Consider the following 18799-nt stretch of genomic DNA (forward strand, 5'->3'; position numbering starts at 1 on the left):
CAGTTTCCTCAACTGCAATGGAGAGTGTTGGACGTGCTTATGTCTGAGGTGGGCTTGACACTTGGGGCAGGACTTGCAGGGGCTGGGGCAGCTCACTCGGCTCTGAGAGGCTCTGGCTGCGGGGAGTGGGAGCCTCTCATCTTCCAGGAGCGGAGAGTTGGTATCTAATGCTCCTGCCTCCAGGTGTCAAGAAGACGATGCTGCCATCTACCAGGCCTCTGCCCAGAATTCCAAGGGCATAGTGTCCTGCTCCGGCGTCCTAGAGGTGGGCACCATGACTGAGTACAAGATCCATCAGCGCTGGTTCGCCAAGCTGAAGCACAAGGCTGCGGCAAAGATGCGTGAGATTGAGCAGAGCTGGAAGCACGGGAAAGAGGCAGCAGGAGAGGCCGACACCCTGCGCAAGCTCAGCCCCGACCGCTTCCAGCGAAAGCGGCGGCTGAGTGGGGCTGAGGTGCCAGTCCCCTCGGCTCCGACTAGAGAGGCTGAGGACAGCACCCAGGTGGCTTGGCAAGAGGTGGGGACTGAGTCTAGTCAGCACCCCGGTTTGGGCCTGATGAACAATTTTGCCTCCGGAGAGGTTACCACCAATGGGGATGCTGCCCCCGAGAATGGGGAGGCTGGGGAGCACGGCCTATTGACATACATCTGTGAGGCCATGGAGCTGGGGTCTCAGAGACCCCCCAAAAAGGAGTCTGGGGCCAAGAAGAAAAAGAAAGATGAGGAACCTAAGCCAGGCCTACGGAAGCCAGAGTTAGAGAAGGCAGCGCTAGGCGACCATTCTGAAAACTGTGGCCCCAGTACAGACAAGCCTGACTCTTGTGGGACACAGAGGCCCATGGACACAGAGCAGGTTCACACCCAGCCCAGAGGTAGGGCTACGCGGGGGCCTGGGTCTTCCAGAGTAGATAGTACCAGGAAGCCAGCCTCTGCCATGGGCTCTCAAGACCAGGCCCAGAATGCCCTGGCCGCAGCCCCTCATGGGGAGGGGGTGTCCCACACCCCAAGTGGCAGGGCGCCTGGAGAAATGCCCTCAGGGAAGATGCCCGGTGAGGCCACAGGTGAGAGGGGGCCTACTGCTCCTGGCCAGCCCACACCCTCAGCCCCCCAGCCAAATAGGCCTTTCAACAGGAAGAGATTTGCCCCTCCGAAGCCCAAAGTGGAGCCAACTGCCAACAGCAAGCCTGATTCTTCCATGAGTCAGGCTCCAGGACCTGGAGCCCAGAGCTTAGGGAAGGCCCCACCTGAGGACTCTCCCCAAGTGCCCACACCCCCTGCCCGGCGGAGACACGGCACCCGGGACAGCCCCCTGCAGGGACAAGCAGGCTACAGGACTCCAGGAGAGGTAAGTGCGGGTGCTGGGTGCCTGGAGGCTGCTCTGGGAAGCTGACCTCATGGAAACTCTTGCTGCAACAGCTCGGCAGCCAGTGAGCAGTGGGATATTTATAGAAGGGGTGGGGCGAGGATGGAGTGCCAGCCAGGAACAGGGGGCCACAGGCCCGGCCAGGCATGTGGGCAACACAGCCTGACTGACCCTCTCATCTGACAGTGTGGGAGTTCACAGCCAAGAGGACTGTGCCCCAGAGGGAGGTGGGGGAAGACTACATTCTTTGGAGAGGAAGGCAGTGGAGGGTTTTCTGTGAGCTCTCCTGAAGCAACAGTTCACAGAGCAGGAGTGTGCTGTAGAAAATTTTAAAATATCAAATGTCTAGGGAATTCTGGTTTAATGTGGGTTTCTATCTTTTGGAGTCAAGTGTACCTACATGTGACTCTAGCTATCCTTTACATTGTGTGACCTTGGACAAGTTGTAAAATCAGAATAATAATGAGACGTTCATAGGGCAGTTGCAAGAATCGACTTGTGCACAAGTCGATATGCACAAGACCTTTCTTAGCACAGGTCTTGTGCATATTAAGAACTAAATAAGTGGCAGTAGGTATACGATACTCCTGTAGTGGAAGGCAGAGGTAGACTGTTGTACATAGGAACAGTGTCATCATTTTCTGGGGATCAGATAGCCAACAGAAAAGATGATGTTGTGTGGAGACGTGGTTAGAGGGTCTCTGCTCTTCAAAGAAAGAGGCGGGAGTGGGGGGACAGCACTAAGGCGTTTGAAGGGGAGGAGAGGCGGAGAGAGTGGGATTGAGAGAATGGACAGAGGGGGAACAGTTTGTCTCCGTTGGTCACTGTTCCATGTTTCAGGGAGCAGAGGGCAGGCAGTATGTCGCAGGAGTTCAGTGAGCCAGAGTGTTTTATAGTGGGGCGGAACGAGGAGTTTTCTTATGAGTGGCAGAAAGAAAAAGTGTTTCAGGAGTTGGGGTAAGGTGTATAAGATACATAGGATGTACATACACTGAGAAATTATTGGTGGTTTATCTGAATTCATATTTAACCAGGTATCTTTTATTTCTTTTTGCTAAATCTGGCAACCCTAAGTGGAGACAGCATTTTGGCGGGAAATAAGATGACACTGTTCCTTGGGATGGAGAGAGCAGGAGTCTGTGTCCCAGGAAACAGGAGCAGCTGCAAGCAGTGTGTCACAGGAGTTGGGCAGAGGACAGATAGCTTCTTGGAACTGTGAGGGAAATAGATGAGGACAAGCTGCTATAGCACTTCATGGAGGGCGAAGTGAAAGGGATGCTTCATGGACAGGGACAGGGACAGGGAGGACCTGCCCTTCCCATCAAGAGATCTTTCATGAGGGACAGAGGAGAGACCGGTTTCAAGTGTGAACAGGGAAAATGGTTTTATTTCAGTGGGTACTGAAGTCAGTCATTCAGAGGGCGATGGAGTGGGGCAGACCTCAAACCAGCCTCTGGAATCTGTTCATTGCCCTCAGGCCCTCATACTCAGTCTCAAGAGATTTTGGCATCTGGTGTGATGAGTTTTAGTGGCCTAGAAGGGGCCGCTCCGTGTGCCTGACAGCCTACAGGCTGGACAGCAGGGCCATGTTGTAGGATGGTCCTCATGGGCCCCTAGGGAGCTCATCTGGGAAGTGACCAGGCTGACTGCCAAGTCTGGGATTGAATCTGGCTTCTCTGCCCACAGCGGTAGAGAATGCCACAGCCGGGATTCTGAGAGGGCCCTCCATGCCTCTCAGTGGTGGGATGAGAGGGCTTGGGTGGCGTAGGCTCGGCAGAGGCTGACTGCAGTGGTTCTGCCGTTTCTGCAAAAAGCATATATGGCTTTTTATTTTTTCATATTTCAGAAAAATTATGAGATATATACATATGAAAAATGCATTTAACATCTACATATATTTTGATGCTTTTGTTTTTTAGTGGCTGAATTTGATTGATTTTTCATATTCTCATACTTCCAGAACTTCTTAAAAAACACCTTATTTTTCTGATTATGAAAAAAACACATAGCCATAGTAGAAAATAATTGAGGGAAGCCCTAAAAATTCAAAGGAGAAAGTAAAAATTCACTTATAATTCTACCATAAAGAGACATCTTGGTGTATCTAACAGCCTTTCTGCGTATGTAGTTTTATTGGTTTTTAAATTTAATTTGCACTATTATTCTGATCAAATTTTACATCCTGCCTTCTTTCTTCTCATTATTTCATGAGCATTTTCTCATGGTTTCTAAAAATTATCTGAAAAACTTCAGTTTTAATGGTTGTATATGATGCCAGGGTATGCATATTTTAACCATTTCTTCCGTAGTGTTTATGCTTCCCCATTCTAAAGTTAGTTAAAAATGCATCTGTATTGTTTGAATTACTTCATTTTACTTTTAAATTAATCTGGAATTAATTTGCTCGTGTAAAGCATCAGTCTCTAGCTCAATTTTTGGTTAATAAATGGGTAATTTCCCTGATTATCATTTGTGCAATATTCAACCTTTATCTATTAGTTTGTAATAGTTCCTTAATATACTAATTTTTATACACACTAAAGTTTTAGTTCATATACATATGTTTGTCATAATCCATTAATCTGTTTATTGATTTTTACAATAGAAGGATCTTGTTTTAATTATTATAGCTTAATTTTTGATAGAGCAACCCTCTTATACTTCTTTTAAAGCTTTTCTTAGCTATTCTCTCATGTTTATTTCTCTAGGAAAACTTTAGAATCATTGTTTGAAATTCTCCAAATTTCTAGATACCATTGTTTTCCACTTTGTATCTTTATAGTCACCATTTAAAAAACTATGTTTTAAAATGATGAATTATTTTTAAGAAGATCAAAAGCCCTGTTAAATCCTTTCATGGACAAATTAAAGTCAAATTTGCACTTCGAATGTTCTTTTAGTAAAACTTGCTAGATATATATTTTTAAACAACTTTATTTAAATATAATTTATATACCGTAACATTCACCTATTTACATCGCACAGTTCCATGTGTGCAGTGCAGAGTCACGCAGTCATTACCACAGTCCAGTTTCCATCACTGTGAAAAGGTCCCCATTCCGTTTTGCAGTTAATCCTTGTTCCCACTCCCAGATCCAGGTGACGACTGAGCCGTTCGTTCCATCTCTGTACCATTGGTATTTTGATTGGGATTGTATTAAGTATAAGAATTAATTTGGAAAAATCAATATCAATATTTATCTTTCTCATTTGGGAACTAGGTATTTATTTCAGTAATTCAAACCTGTCTTATCTTTTTAAAATATGGTTGTCTACTTCATATGGGCCTAGCATGTCTCTTGCTAGGATACTTTAAGGGTTTCTGCTTCTGGAATATGACGCCACTGCCCTCCTAGTCTGTCTTGATTTCCCTTCCTGGAAATAAGTGGGTCTCTGGTAGCTCAAGTGAGGCTTCCATCTTGGATATGGATGAGGAGCAGATGCTAGAACAGAGGCCTCTTGGGTTAAGAATGTCCAGAGACCCTCCCCTCGAGCCCAGCCATACTGTTCAGACAGCTCTCTCCCTCTGCAGAAGCAGTCTTGCCTAAAGATACTTAGTGAATGGGAACTAGCCATCAGTACCCTCAAAGGCTGCTTTTTAGTGCCCCAACATGACATCTTTGTGGCTGCTTCAGATCTCTGGAGTTGCGGTACAGGAGTGTGGGGACATCTGCCCAAATCTTCATAGGGGACAGTGGAGGTGTGGGAGAGCTCAGCTGAATGCCTTGAGACCTCAAAGTGTCTTTTTTTGAGAAGCCCTGTAAGTCCTGAAGATAACATTCCAAGATATGGGCACTCCCCTCCCATAATAAGCGCTGCTTGTTCTTGAGAGAATACATGAATAAGTGTTTTCTGATAGCGTTGACAGGAGGGGGCTTGAGGAGAGACATGACCCTTGCCTGAAGGAGTTACCAGTGAATCAGGAGACTAGACTCACACCAGACCATAAAGACCATAAGAGCAGAGGATCTGGGTGAAATGCATGGTGCAGCTATTTGATGACTTCGATAAGCAGATAGTAGCAGACAGATTGGGGAAGAAGACCAGAATTCAAAGTACAAGTGCACTGGTAGTGTTTACCTTTTTCTTTTTTCTTCATTCTTCTAGTATTCCCTGACCTGCTCTCAATGCAGTTGGGAACTCAGAAGTAAACATCAGCATGGACAGAGCGAGTTTCAGGAAAAGCCCTCTAGATCAGGCTTGATGAATAGGAAGGGATCTCTGGTAGTGGCAGCAGTGGCAGCAGAGGCAGCAGAGGCCATAGATGTCTAAAGCTTTGAGGTGGGAAATCTTCCATTTGGAGGAGTTGTGGTACCAAGAGCGTGGGATGAACCCCTGTTGCTTTTTTTCTCTCTTGGGTCTCTTCCCCAGAGCACAGGATCATATGTGACATGTATGAAAATATGTGACAGAGAAGGATAAATGAAGGCCCAGCTATCTGGCCAGAAGGACTTAAAAAGTACAGGAGAGATCATGGAGAGGGAGAAATTTGAGAAAGTGACTTCATAAGCTTTTTATAAATTTCTGGGCTTATTCCCAAGCCGTTCATGCATGAATCTGGTTCTGAACAGCCTATCAAAAATGTCAAAAATGGAAAAAAAAAATGTTGAAAATGGAGCTAAGAGACTATCTCATCCAAGTCTCAGACTGGCCACTGGGTGGCACACACATAGGACACAGATTATAGCACTGCAAAGGCTTTGAAACAGAACTGACATTTCAACTATAATCTCGGACGGCTGAATGGAACTTGAACACAACCAAGTAGATTGTCTGCTAAGTAAGACAAAGTATCCACATTCTCCACAGAATTTATACAAGAAACAGAGTCTCATTTAAAATGTTCAGGATACAATAAAAATGACTTAACATATGAAAAATAGGAAAACATCAGTTTACATGGCAAAAGACAGTTAAAGAATGCCAATGTCAAGATGGCAGAAATGTAGGAATTATCTGACTTTAAAGCAGGTACTGTAAAAATGTGACAAATAAGGGTGAATACTCTGGAAATAAATGGAAAAATAGAAAGTCTCAGGAAAGAAATGCAAGATAAAAAGAACCAAATTTTAATTTCGATATTGAATTGAAAAATACAGTAACTGAAATAAAAAGATTTGCTGCTTGGGTGCAATAACAGAATGAAGATGACAGGAAAGTCAGTGAACTTGAAGATAGACCAGTAGAAATTCAATGTGAATAAGAGAGAGGGGGGAAAAAAAAAAAAGACAGGGAAAATCAGAGCCTCAGGGACCTGTGGTGCAGTATCAGAATATCTAACATTCATGTCACTGGAGATCTGGAAGGGGACAAGAAAGAGTGTGGTGCAGGAAAAAAAAACATGAAAAAATAATGGCCAAAAACATCCAAAATTTGGTAAAAGACATAAATATAGATGAAGCAGTTCAGCAACTCCCAAATAAGACACCCACAGAATTTCATGTCATCAAATTGCTGAGAACTAAATGTAACAACAACAACAAAACCCTTGAAAGTAGCAGAGAAAAATAATGCATTATTTATAGGGGAACAGTGATTCAGATGACTGCAGATTTCTCATCAGAAACAATGGAGGTCAAAAGGAAGTAGAATATTTTTTAACTGCTGAAAGAAAAGACCTTTTAATCTATAATTCTGTGTTCAGCAAACATATCTTTCAGTATTGAAGGCGAAATAAAGACATTCTCAGATAAAGAAAAACTAAGAAAATACATTGCTAGCACACCTGTTCTAAAAGATTTGCTAAATGGATAAAAGGGATCTTGTAATATCAGGAATGAAGGATGGGCAGCAGAAATGGTGACTGTCTGGGCAAACATAATAGATTATTCTTCTCTCGAATTCTTTAAAATATATATGAAAATTAAAAAATACAAATTATAACATTGTAGGGTTTTCAATATATGTAAATCTAAAACATAAGAAAACTATAATATAAAGGAGAGAGGGTAATGGTGGTAAGATTACTACAGTTGGTGCTGAGATTACTGCATTTCACTTGAGGTGGTAAAATATTGACTCAAAGTAGACCGTGGGATATTAAGTAAGTGTGTGTGTGTGTGTGTGCGCGCGCATGTGTGTGTATATGCATACACACACACACACACACACACATACATATATATATATATATATACAGTAAGCCCTGATCAATAATTAAAATACTATATGAAGAAATATAGTAGCCAGAGGAAAGAAAGAGCTATTAGAGGGATTGTTCTATAAACTATATAAATGTCTAATCAATGTACTGTATGCTTGAAACTAATAAAATTAAATTTAAAAAAAAGAAATATAGTAAAAATTATGAAATGTAAATTAAAGTGGAATACCAAAAACGTTCAGACACTCTAACAGAAGACAGGAAAGGGGAAACAGAGGAAGGAAAAACAAGGAATAAATAGAAAACAGATAATAAAATAATTGACCTAAATCCAAACATGTAAATAATTATATTAAATTTAAGTAAGAGAGATTGTGAGAATAGATCAAAATACATTCCCAACATTATGGTTTTTACAAGAAACTGACTTTAACTATAATGATATAGGTTTAAAAGTGAAATAATGGAAAATATGTACTATGGAAACATTAATCAATTGAAAACTAGAATGGCCATATTAATATCTAAAATAGACTTTAGAGCAACAAAAATTACCAGGTGAAAATAGTGAATTACCTAATGATAAAAGGTCGATTCAAGAAAACATAATAAAAAATGTGTTTGCCCCTAACAACAGCTTCAAAGTACATGAAGCAAAAACTGGCAGAACCGAAAGGAAAAATAGATCAATTACAGTTGGAGATTTTAACAGTCCTCTCTCAGTAATCAATTGAACTAGTAGACAGAAAATTAGTAAGGATAGGAAAAAACTGAACAGCTTTGTCACCCAACTGGATGTAACAGACACATAGAATATTCATTCTTTATAAGTGTATATAAAACATTCACTGAAATAGATCTTATTCAGGGCCATAAACAAACCTTTAACAAATATAAAATAATTGAAATTATACAAAATATACTCTGTGACCAAAATGGAATTAAACTAGAAATCAATGACAGAAAGATAATAGGAAGGTCTCCAAACACTTTTAAATTAAATGATACACTTTTGTGGGTCAAAGAGGAAAACCTCAAAGGTAATTGGGAAATATTTTGAACTAAACGAAAGTGAAAACACAACATATTAGAAATTTAGATGCTACCAATTCAGTGCTTTGAGAAAAATTTGTACTATTAAATATATTAGGAAAGAAGGAAAGTCTGAAATCAATAATCTAAGGAAGAGCAAAATACTCAGTGCAAGAAGAAGGAAGGAATATTAAAAGAGCAGAAAACAATGGTATTGAAAAGAAAATCTATGGAAAAGATAAACAAAAACCTCGTTACTTGAAACAATCAAATAATTATCAAAAGATAATATTGATATACTTCTAGCAAGACTCATGAAGGGAAAAAAAATGAGAGAAGACAAAATTACCAGGATTAAGGATGAAAGAGGGTCTTGGTTGTGATAATCACTTCGCAGTGTACAGGTATATCAAAACATCACATCGTACACTTTAAATATATACTATTTTATTTGTCAATTATATCTCAGTAAAGCTTAGAATGAAAGAGGATAGCACTAAAGAGTGTGCAACCATTAAAAAAAACAATAAAGGACTACTGTGAAAAGTTGATGCACATAAATTCAGCATCTTAGATGAAATAGACTAATTCCTTAAAAACCACAAACTACCAAAACTCATGCAAAATGAAACAAGATAATTTTAACCTCTGTTAAAGAAATTGAATTTTTAATACAAAATTTTCGAAAAATATCTTTGGGACCAGATGGTTTCACTCGGGAATTCTAAACATTTAAGGATGATGAAACTTCAGTATCAGCCCTGGGTCTGGGCTTCAAGGGTGAATCAGACTAGCTCCTTAATTTCTGAGAATTTATGGGGACCACGGAAAGACAGGATGGCAGGTTAATATTCTTTGTAATGAAGACGCTTACAGAGAACTCACCAGGTTCACCCTAGCTACACAAATTTATTTTTAAGAAATACATGACATTTCTCATTTTCAGTTTCAGATGTTGACACATACACCCCATAGTGTTAGGTCAGTGGTTGTACAGGAAGTATTCAATCAGTCATGTACCATATAGTTATTAAACACCACCTCTAACCCTGAGCCTGTGCCTGGCAGTCCTCAGAGGAGAAGATGTCACAGATTAGCAGGTGACACATGCATGGAACAAGTAACTACCACACAGAATGAAGGTATAGAATTAGGTACATTTGCCATGAGTGCATGGCGTAGGAAGCCAGTAACATTTTTGGGGGAGTAGAGGAGGGAACTCAGAATTCCTCATAGAAGAGAAGAAACTTGAATGAGGTCTTCAAGGAAGAGAAGAAGTCTTCCAGGTGGTCAAGGAGAAAGGTGAGAATATACAGCAGAGAAAAAAGCAAAGTGGTTATAAAATAGCACAGCGGTCAGTACAGTAAGTAGTGTCATAGGGCAGAGGGACCCAAGAGATGAACCTGAAGAGAGAGACCTGGGACCTTTGCTAAAGGACAGGCCTCATTGATCACACAAGGGTTTATTTATTTATTTCCATTTTAAACTGAATTTCGTTGAGTATGTGTCATATGCATGTGGTGTAAAATTAGAAAAGTATAAAGTGTGTAGAGAATATTAAATCTTTTCCCCATGTCTCCCCGCCCCCACTACCCAGTTCTTCTTCCTGAAGTCAGTTGAGCATCTTTCCAGGGCTGTTTTCTGTGCATTTACAAATACGTTTGCGCGTCTATATATTTTTCACATAAAAGTGGCATATGATACTTTCTACTCCATACTTTGCTTTTTCGTATATTCATTTGGAATGTGGTTGTACCATAATTCATTGGATCAGTCCGATGTTGATGGAATTTAGGTAATTTCTAGTCTGGCTATTATAAACTACACTGCGGTGAACATCCGTGTAAGGCCATTTGCACATTAAAGTATATCTGCAGGATAAATTCTTTAGAATGGAATTGTTGGTCAAAGGATAGAATCTGGCCTCATGGCAACAACATCTGCGTCCCTGTGGGTTTCTCTCTCCTGCTCCTATCAGTCTATCTGCCTACTCTAACATTTTTAGTTTTACTATTTTTAAATAAAGCCCAGTTGCTGTGTACAGAGACCATGTCGATGCCTGCTTCACCATCCCTGAGCTCACAGAGAGTGTTCTTAAACTTTTTGCTCTTTTAGGCTAGGGCTTTAGCCCTTATCCTCTAAGTGATGATAAGCCACTAGGAGGTTTTTAAGCGAGGAAGTGTCACAATCATATTTGTGTTTTGAAAAGATCACTTGGGCTGCAGTGAGGACACGAGTTTAGCAGAGACAATGAGTAGAGTCACGAGTATCAATTAGGCTTTGCAGTCGTCCAGGCAAGACAGGATTGTCGGCCGCTTGGATTAGGTAGTTGGCAGTGGAGACAGAGGGGAGGGGTTGGACACTGAGATGCTGAGGAAGTGGGTTCAGTCAGATTCAGGGACTGATGAGGCTGGGCGTGAGGGGAGTGAAGAGTTTTGGGCAAAAGTTCTGTTTTCCTGAGCCTTGTGTGCAAAGTCAGAATTTCCTTTGTAAATTTATATCTCTCCTGTCCATATCAGTATTTCTAATATCAGAAATCCAAAGAAGGTTCTAGTATATGACTAATCACTATTGTTGGCTCCAAGCGTTTTTGTCTGTTAATGCCTTACTGGTTGTCAGAGAAGCTGGAGGAGCGTTTTTATTAAAATTCTTCAGTCAGTTGGACTTAACATTTGATGGCTCCTGATAGTCACCAAACTCTTCTATTTTTCCCGTATTCATACCATTCATTCAAAATTTCATATTCAGTAAAGTATAAAAGTATAAAGTCTTTAAATTACCTACTCAATTTAAATATATTTTAATTATATATTTTTAAAAGTCTTTCATTATATAATCTGTTTGGTTTTGTGTCTGGTTCTTCTGATATTTAGACTTATTTGTATATAGTAATTTATAATTTAAATTTTATATTAATACCATTATTTTGTCTGTTCAGTCAGTATCTTTCAATTTTTTTTTATGATGAGCAGTGATAGTTTCCACTTCCCCATTTTTTTTCTCTTACACGTTCTGTCTCTTGTTAGCACAAAGTTTTGTTTCTGAGTGATTCTCTTTATATAGTTACATACCCTGTATTTCTGTTACCTGGTGTTGCAGCTTTGAATAATTAATGTCTTTGGTTCCGGGCTTGTATAGGTGACACAATCACAGAGCTTACCCCACTTGTCACCTTCTCCCTCTCCCCCTTTTGTCCTAGTTGTATGTCTGCATTGTCAGGCATAAAACACTGACATTCTGATCTGCTACGCTGAGCTCCTATGGTTTTAGTTTGGTTCTGCAGGTAAGTATATATTTCATGCTCACCATCAGTTCTTGGCCATGGTTTCCCTAATTGTCTTTTGGCTGACCAGTTTGTTCTCTAGTAGTTTCCTCAAGCAGGGCTCATGGGAACAATATTCCTTAACCCCTTGTATGTTCAAAAACGATTTTCTTAGCAATTTCTGGGAGGTTTCTTCAGGAGTATATTTTCGATGGTGTTTTTTCAGATCCGCATATAGGGGGCTGTTCCACTTTTCTTCCCCTGTCGTGGACCCCACCCTTACTGTCTTCTCTTGATTTCCACCCAGCCTTTCAAGATCCTGTAGTTTTTGTTATAAGTGGGGTATTGAGGCTTATCACCCTAGGATGAGTCCTGTATCGACAGTAACTGTTTTGCTGACAGATTCTGAGACCTGAACAGTGTCACTATTCATCTGCTGAACTGTTTCACTATTTATTTCTCCCATATAGCGTTTGTCACAGCTCAGTCCCCGAGTGTTGCATCTATGTACCTGCTTCTGACAACTCTAACCCATTTTTTGAGACTGTAGGTTTTATTTGCTTCCAGTTGTACTAACAGTGGAATCTGCTATTTTTTTTCTTGTTTACTGTGTTGGTTTGATTATATTCAGGAGGAAAGGAGGCAAATTACTGTCTTCTACCACTCCATTTAGACAGGAAGTCCTTTAATTATATTAAATGGATGGCATTAGAGTATAATAGCAAAGAACACGGGATTTGGAGGGAGGCACACCTGGCTTCTATACTAAACTCTGCCACTTACTAGCTGATAACAGACAAATCAGAGCACCAGTGCTGTTATCTCTAAAAGGAGGCAATTCTCACAACTATTTCATATTGTTGTGAAGAGTCAGGTTTTATATTTAAGTAATCCCACTTCACCCATATTTCTTTCCAGGCAGTTTGGTACCACAAGAGAGAGACAGATCAATCGCTTACAAGCCCTGGGGAGAAGAGACTCTCCTTCAAATGGCCGGAGTGTGGGGTGGGATAACACATGAGCAGGGCCTTTGGGGAGACGCAGAATTTCTTCAGGAAGAGGTGGGAAGGGCCAGACTGGACTTGGACCTGGACGCTGGATATTCCTGATTCCCTGGAATCAGGGATTGGGGTAGGAGGGCTTGGCACTTTGTCACATGTCCTCTTCCTCCCAACTCCACGCGGGCCTGAGAAACCAGGTGGCAGGATTCACATCAGGATGGTTCTGGATAAGGTCAGAGGAGGCTAGGATGGCAGACTGGAGAGAGATCCTGAGGCGCATGAGCTAAGCTCTTCCTTTTGTCCATATGTTCTCAGGTCCTGGAGTCCCAGACGACCATGGCTCCTACCACATCAGCCAGCAGCAGTGCTGATAGAGCCTCTGCTGGCGGCAGCACCCCCAGAAGTCAGGGTGTCATCGAGCCCATGGATGCAGAAACCCAAGAGAGTAGAACATATGCTGACAGGAAACTTGGAGACGAGAAGAATACAGAGGCAAATGGGAAGATGCAGGTGGATGGCAGGCCGCAGGGAGATGGAACGCAAACAACCCTGAGGATGCAGACAGACAAGAAGACACAGGTGAACGTTGTGACACAAGAAGGTGAGAGGCTAGTATCAGATAGGAGATCCCAGGAGGATGTGATGGCACAGGGAAGGACAGGGACAAAGGTAGGAGGGACACAGGCAAGTGAGAGGACACAGGAAGACAGGAAGACACTGGCATATGCGACGACACAGGAAGACAGAAAGATACAGGAAGGCAAGGGGATACAGTTAGAGGGGAGCATACCCACAGCCGTTAAAGGTCAGCCAGAGAAGGAGTCGGTGACCCACCTCCGCCCACAGCCCAGAGCCCCCAAACTCCCACCTTCAGAGGATCCTAGGTCTCCTCAAAGTATTGAATACTTTGAGCAGACCCCAGAAGGGTCTTGTGTCCCAGAAAAACTTGGTTTCATGCTCAGATCTGAAGAAGCATCAGTAACAGCCTCTGGGAACCAAGAGGAAACTGTGCTGGGTCCCCGGGCAGGGGGCCTCATGCTCCCAGCACAGCTACCTCCTGAGGGTAGCTTAATGGGAAGAGAGAGAGGTCAGAGCTGGCAGCGGTCAGGCCCAGTCAAGGACAAGCCAGAGGATGGCCTGTTCCAGTGCCCCAAGGAGGAGCAGCTGGGCGAGGTGCTGTCTGTGGATCTGGGCAGCTGTCCTCCCACTGGCCCAAGCCCGGAGGTACCCACTCTGCCCTCTCTTCCTGGGGCTGGTCTAACTGACAACTCACAGCAGGGGCTGCCCAGCACCCTGGCTTCTCAGCACATGAGTACTACCTTACTGCCCTCTGGGGACCAGGCCTTGATGAGTTCTGTTCCCGCACTGCACCTGGGGCTGGGGACCCCCACCCAGAATCACCCACCAGAAGCCATGGCAGCCAGCAATGAGGGGGCCTGCACCAAGATGCCCGTTGTGGAAGAGAAGCCCCCAGGCCTCCGGAGCTGCGACCCTGGCCTCATAGATTCCCTGAAGAACTACTTGCTTTTGCTGCTGAAGCTATCCAGCACAGAGACAAGTGGAGGGGGCACAGAGTCCCAGGAGGACGCTGTCCCCGGGGGCCCAGCACCCTCGGCCAAGCTGGCCCCAACCGTGGAAGTGGCCGGTCTGAGTCCGCGCACGTCTCGGCGCATCCTGGAGCGCGTGGAGAATGACCACCTGGTGCAGAGCGCACAGACCCTTCTGCTTAGCCCCTGCACCTCCCGCCGCCTCACCAGCCTCCTGGACCGCGAAGTGCAGGCTGGCCGCCAAGCTCTGGCTGCTGCCCGTGTCCCTGTCCCCAGCCCCCTCACTGTCCCAGCTATTGTGGTAGGCCAGGAGGAGGGCCCTGAGCTGGCTTCGGTAGAGTCGGGGGAGGGGGAGGCTCCCCTTGAGGGGCTTGGTCTCCTGAGCCCCTCCCAGGAGAGCATTGTGGAGGAGCTGCCGGCCGAGGCAGGTGGGCAGACAGCCCCTGGTCAGGGGCCACTGTCAACAGAGAGCAGAACCCAGGAACCTTTCCGAGAAGTCCCAGGGGAGGTGCTGACAGGTCTCCCTGCAGCTACCCCTGAAGAACTGGCTCTGGGGGCCCGGAGGAAGAGGTTTCTCCCTAAGGTCAGAGCAGCAGGAGACGGGGAGGCCACCAAGCCTGAAGAAAGAGAGAGCCCCGTGGTCTCCCCCCGGGGTCCCAGGAAGGGCCTTTCGCCTGGGTCCCCAGGGACTCCCGGGCGGGAGAAACGCTCACCTACCCAGGGTCGAAAGGCGGGCCTGCTGGCGGTGCCACAGGCAGAGGAGGAGCCAGCAGCGGGAGACCTGGGCTCCAGCTCCAAGGCCAGTGAGCTGAATGCGGAGCTGGCCCTGGATGAAGGCAAGCAGGAAACTCCAGCCAAGCCGAAGAAAGCCAAGGACCTGCTGAAAGGTGAGTGGCGGTGGGCGGTGGGGACGGGTTCAGCATCACGAAGAGGGTTGATCAGCGGAGGGCATTGCTGCAGCTGCTGGGTGGCACATGCCTGCAAGGGGTTACAGAGAATCTTCTAAAGGTATTCTCACGTCACGGTCCCACAGGCTTCGGGATCTGGAAGGCCTGCCTCTCGCCCTGGCTCTGCCGCTCGGGGTTTGGTAATAGCACCAGCTTTGTAACGTTGTGAGGGTTAGATAAGGTAGAGGAAGTGCTTAGCCCAAGGCCTGGCTGCAGTAGCGTCCTCATCACTGTCGAGTGGTAGGGACAAGAGTCAAACGTGAGTCCCTAGAGCTAGGGGCCTTTCATGCAAATGGAAATTCCTCTTTTGGCTGCTGCCTATGCCCTCAGCTGGGGTGCTTTCCCTGGCCTGGGGAGGGGTACAGTGGGTGGTGGGTTCTTCCTAGCTAGTGTATGTGCCTTGGGGGTCAGGGCAGACGCCTCAGAGATACAGGTGGGGCACAGCTGGGGTATGCGAAGGAGTGGGTTTGTGTGGAGACTTGAGTCCTCTTTTCTCTCAGCCTTTTCCTCCAGGGACACCCAGGGGTCTCACCAGAGAGGGCACAAGATGGAGTGGAGGGGCGTAATCTTCTTACCTGGGCCCCTCCCTGCTCCCAGCCCCACAGGTGATCCGCAAGATTCGGGTGGAGCAGTTTCCTGATGCCTCGGGCAGCCTGAAGCTCTGGTGCCAGTTTTTTAACATTCTCAGTGACTCGGTCTTGACATGGGCCAAGGATCAGCGCTCAGTGGGCGAGGTGGGCAGGAGGTAAGCCAGCTGGACGCCACCTCCCCTGACTTGGCTCCCTGATTATCAGTCATCATGTTGGGCATTGTCCTAACACTTTGGGTCTGTCACCTAATTTAATCCTCACAGTGACCCCACAAGGGAGATTCTAACATTCCCATAGTAGAGAAAAGGAAATTGAGGCTCAGAAGTATTAAGTTACATGCCCAAAGGCACAGCTAGTGAGTGTCAGGACTGCAAACCAGACCCGTGTGATCCAGGACCAGCTCTTGACCACCATACCTTGCTGCCTGCCCCAGAGCTCCCAGCAGCCTCTGAGAGCGGGGTCTGAGGAGCCTCGGGACTGCAGTCTGGCCCTGGCCATGCCGTGGTGATGGCCTTCACAGGAAGGGTCTCCACTTTCCGCAGTGCAGGGGACGAGGGGCCGGCAGCCCTGGCCATCGTGCAGGCGGCCCCTGTGGACTGTGGTGTGTACCGATGCACCATCCAAAACGAACATGGCTCAGCCTCCACGGACTTCTGCCTCAGCCCTGAGGGTGAGTGTACCCCCGGGGTCTCTGCCCTGCCTGGCTCCTAAGGGAGGGCAACTGTCGTCTATGCAGAGATGGCGCTTTCTCTGGGTAGACCAGCCTGAGGGCAGCTGTTTTCTCTCCTTTTTATCCACACAGTTTTGTCAGGATTTGTCTCCAGAGAAGAAGGTGAAGGTATGGAGCCCCTTGGGGGAGAAGGGGGTCACCTTCATTCCTGCTCTGCCATCCACAGGGGGACCTTCTCCGAGGACTTGGAATCTGTTCCAAATGCTGGGTTCGCCTGCACTCATAGATGCCCTTTGCCTCCTAGTTCAGGAGAGGCTTAGGGAGGAGGGTGGAACAGGGCTATTTCAGAAGATGGTGGGGGAAGTTAATTCAGCCTGTGCCCTTTGCCCATGACAGAGCCCTTGACCGAGGGCAGGTCAGGCTGCCAGGGCACATCTTAACCCTGCCAGCTCCCTCCCCGAGTTTCTCACAGTGGTGCATGCGTCTGATTCACGTGGAGAGCCTGCTAAAAATGCAGTGTTGTGGGCCCTACTGCAGCTCTCCTTAATCACCGTCTCTGGGGAAGAACCTAGGAAAATTGCGTTTCCAGTAGGCTACCTGGTGACTGTGACGTACGCCGACATTTGATAGCATTTTAAAGGCTCAGACATCAGAGGAAGAGTCTGTGTTGCTCCTGCAAGAGATACAGGAGGCGAAGGCAGCTGGTGATGGAAACATTCCGAGAGCGTCATTTGCCAACTAACGTGTTAAGTCTTTCATTTGGTCACTCATTTAATCATTCATTCAACCAGTGCTTTTTGTTCAGTTATCAAATCAGAGTTAATCAACATCAAATCAAACTTCACACCTAAAAACTCAGTACAGGCATACTTTGTTTTATTGTGTTTCAAAGAGATTGCATTTTCACAAATTGAAGGCAACACCTTCCACCAGCAAAAAGATTACGACTCTATTGCGACACTCGCTTTGTTGCAGTGGGCGGTGTGGAACCGAACCTGCAGTGCCTCCGAGGTATGCCTTAGTGAACCATTAACATCACCAGATATCTAGTCCCATTCTTCCAGTTGTCTCATAAGCGTTGGTTCATTTGAATTATGAACCAGTCGTTGCTTCGGACCGGCACGTCTCTTGAGTCTCACTGATACATCACAGTTCTCCCTCACTTGTTTTCCCTCCGTGCCATTTATTTGTTGAAGTCACTTGATGTGTAGAATTTCTTACATTCAAATTTTGTTGATTATATCGCCATTTAACGTGTTCCTCCATCCATCCATATGCTTTCTCTAAACTGGTAGTCATATCGAGAGACTTGGTCAGATTCTGGTATAATTTTTTTTAAGCAAGAAAACTTCACATGTGTGCAGTGTATTTTCTTTTGCATCTTGTTTGCTGGAACATAACGTCTGATTGTTTTAGTAACGTTGAGATTGATCAGTGAGTTCATTCAGTTGTCTTCCGCCTGATCCATCCCTTTTAAAAGGAAAAAATACCTATTTGATACACCTTTATCAAGGGGTTATCCTAGGGGTTAACAGTCACTGGTTATTGCCTAAATCCATTATTTTGTTAGGATTTGCAACATGTAGTATTTTAATTCTGTCATTTCTTCTTCATTCATTAGTTGAAATTTTTCTGTGAAGGAGAACTGGTTATTTGGTTACCCTGAGTTGGTGCCTTAGTATCCTCCAATGTATCCTTAGTATCCTTAGTACCCAAACACACACACACACACACACACACACACCACCTCACACACACCAGTGAGGTGGTGTGTGTGTGTGTGTGTTTTGTGGGGACGGGAAATTTTCTTCAATTACAATTATGAACATACAGATTTTTGACATTTTTGATATGTTTGGTACATTGTGGAAATTATTCATTTTTGTTGGTAAGATTGTCTGATTTTGGCTAGTGGAAGCCCCTGTAGAAGATTGGCTCCTGTGTCCTTTTGACAAGCCTCCAATCGTTTTCAATCACTTCTTTCCTTTCTGGTCTGATAAGATACTTCATGTCCATCCTGTACATTTCCTGCCCGAGGCCTGGAATCAGCCATTTCTTCAGGGAGCGCTGGGTCTTTACAGTGGGAAATGGTAATGGTCACAATTTGAGTTCTAGGAGTGCTCACTGCTGCTGGATTTGATCAAAACACCTAATTCAAAAACAGTAATTCTGCTATTCTGTATTGATTGCCACTTCCTCAGAAAACCCCTGCCTGCCATAGACCTCGCCACATCCTTACTAGGTGATGGGCACACTCGAGCACTGTTACATGATAGGGATCTGT

The 18799-nt window shown here is 44.9% G+C and overlaps 1 protein-coding gene across 1 annotated transcript in view; it reads left to right on the plus strand.

Moving 5' to 3' along the window:
- ALPK3 (alpha kinase 3) overlaps positions 1-18799 on the plus strand; it is a 55595-nt gene that overhangs the window by 18944 nt on the left and 17852 nt on the right. The window contains exons 5-9 of the mRNA XM_039858223.1: positions 184-1345; positions 13077-15195; positions 15853-16000; positions 16388-16515; positions 16648-16683. Coding sequence (XP_039714157.1) covers positions 184-1345; positions 13077-15195; positions 15853-16000; positions 16388-16515; positions 16648-16683 — 3593 coding nt within the window. The remainder of the gene's footprint in view (positions 1-183; positions 1346-13076; positions 15196-15852; positions 16001-16387; positions 16516-16647; positions 16684-18799) is intronic.

This window comes from Pteropus medius, unplaced genomic scaffold (genome assembly GCF_902729225.1).
Source record: "Pteropus medius unplaced genomic scaffold, Ma_sr-lr_union100, whole genome shotgun sequence".
NCBI classification, from domain to species: Eukaryota; Metazoa; Chordata; class Mammalia; order Chiroptera; family Pteropodidae; genus Pteropus; species Pteropus medius.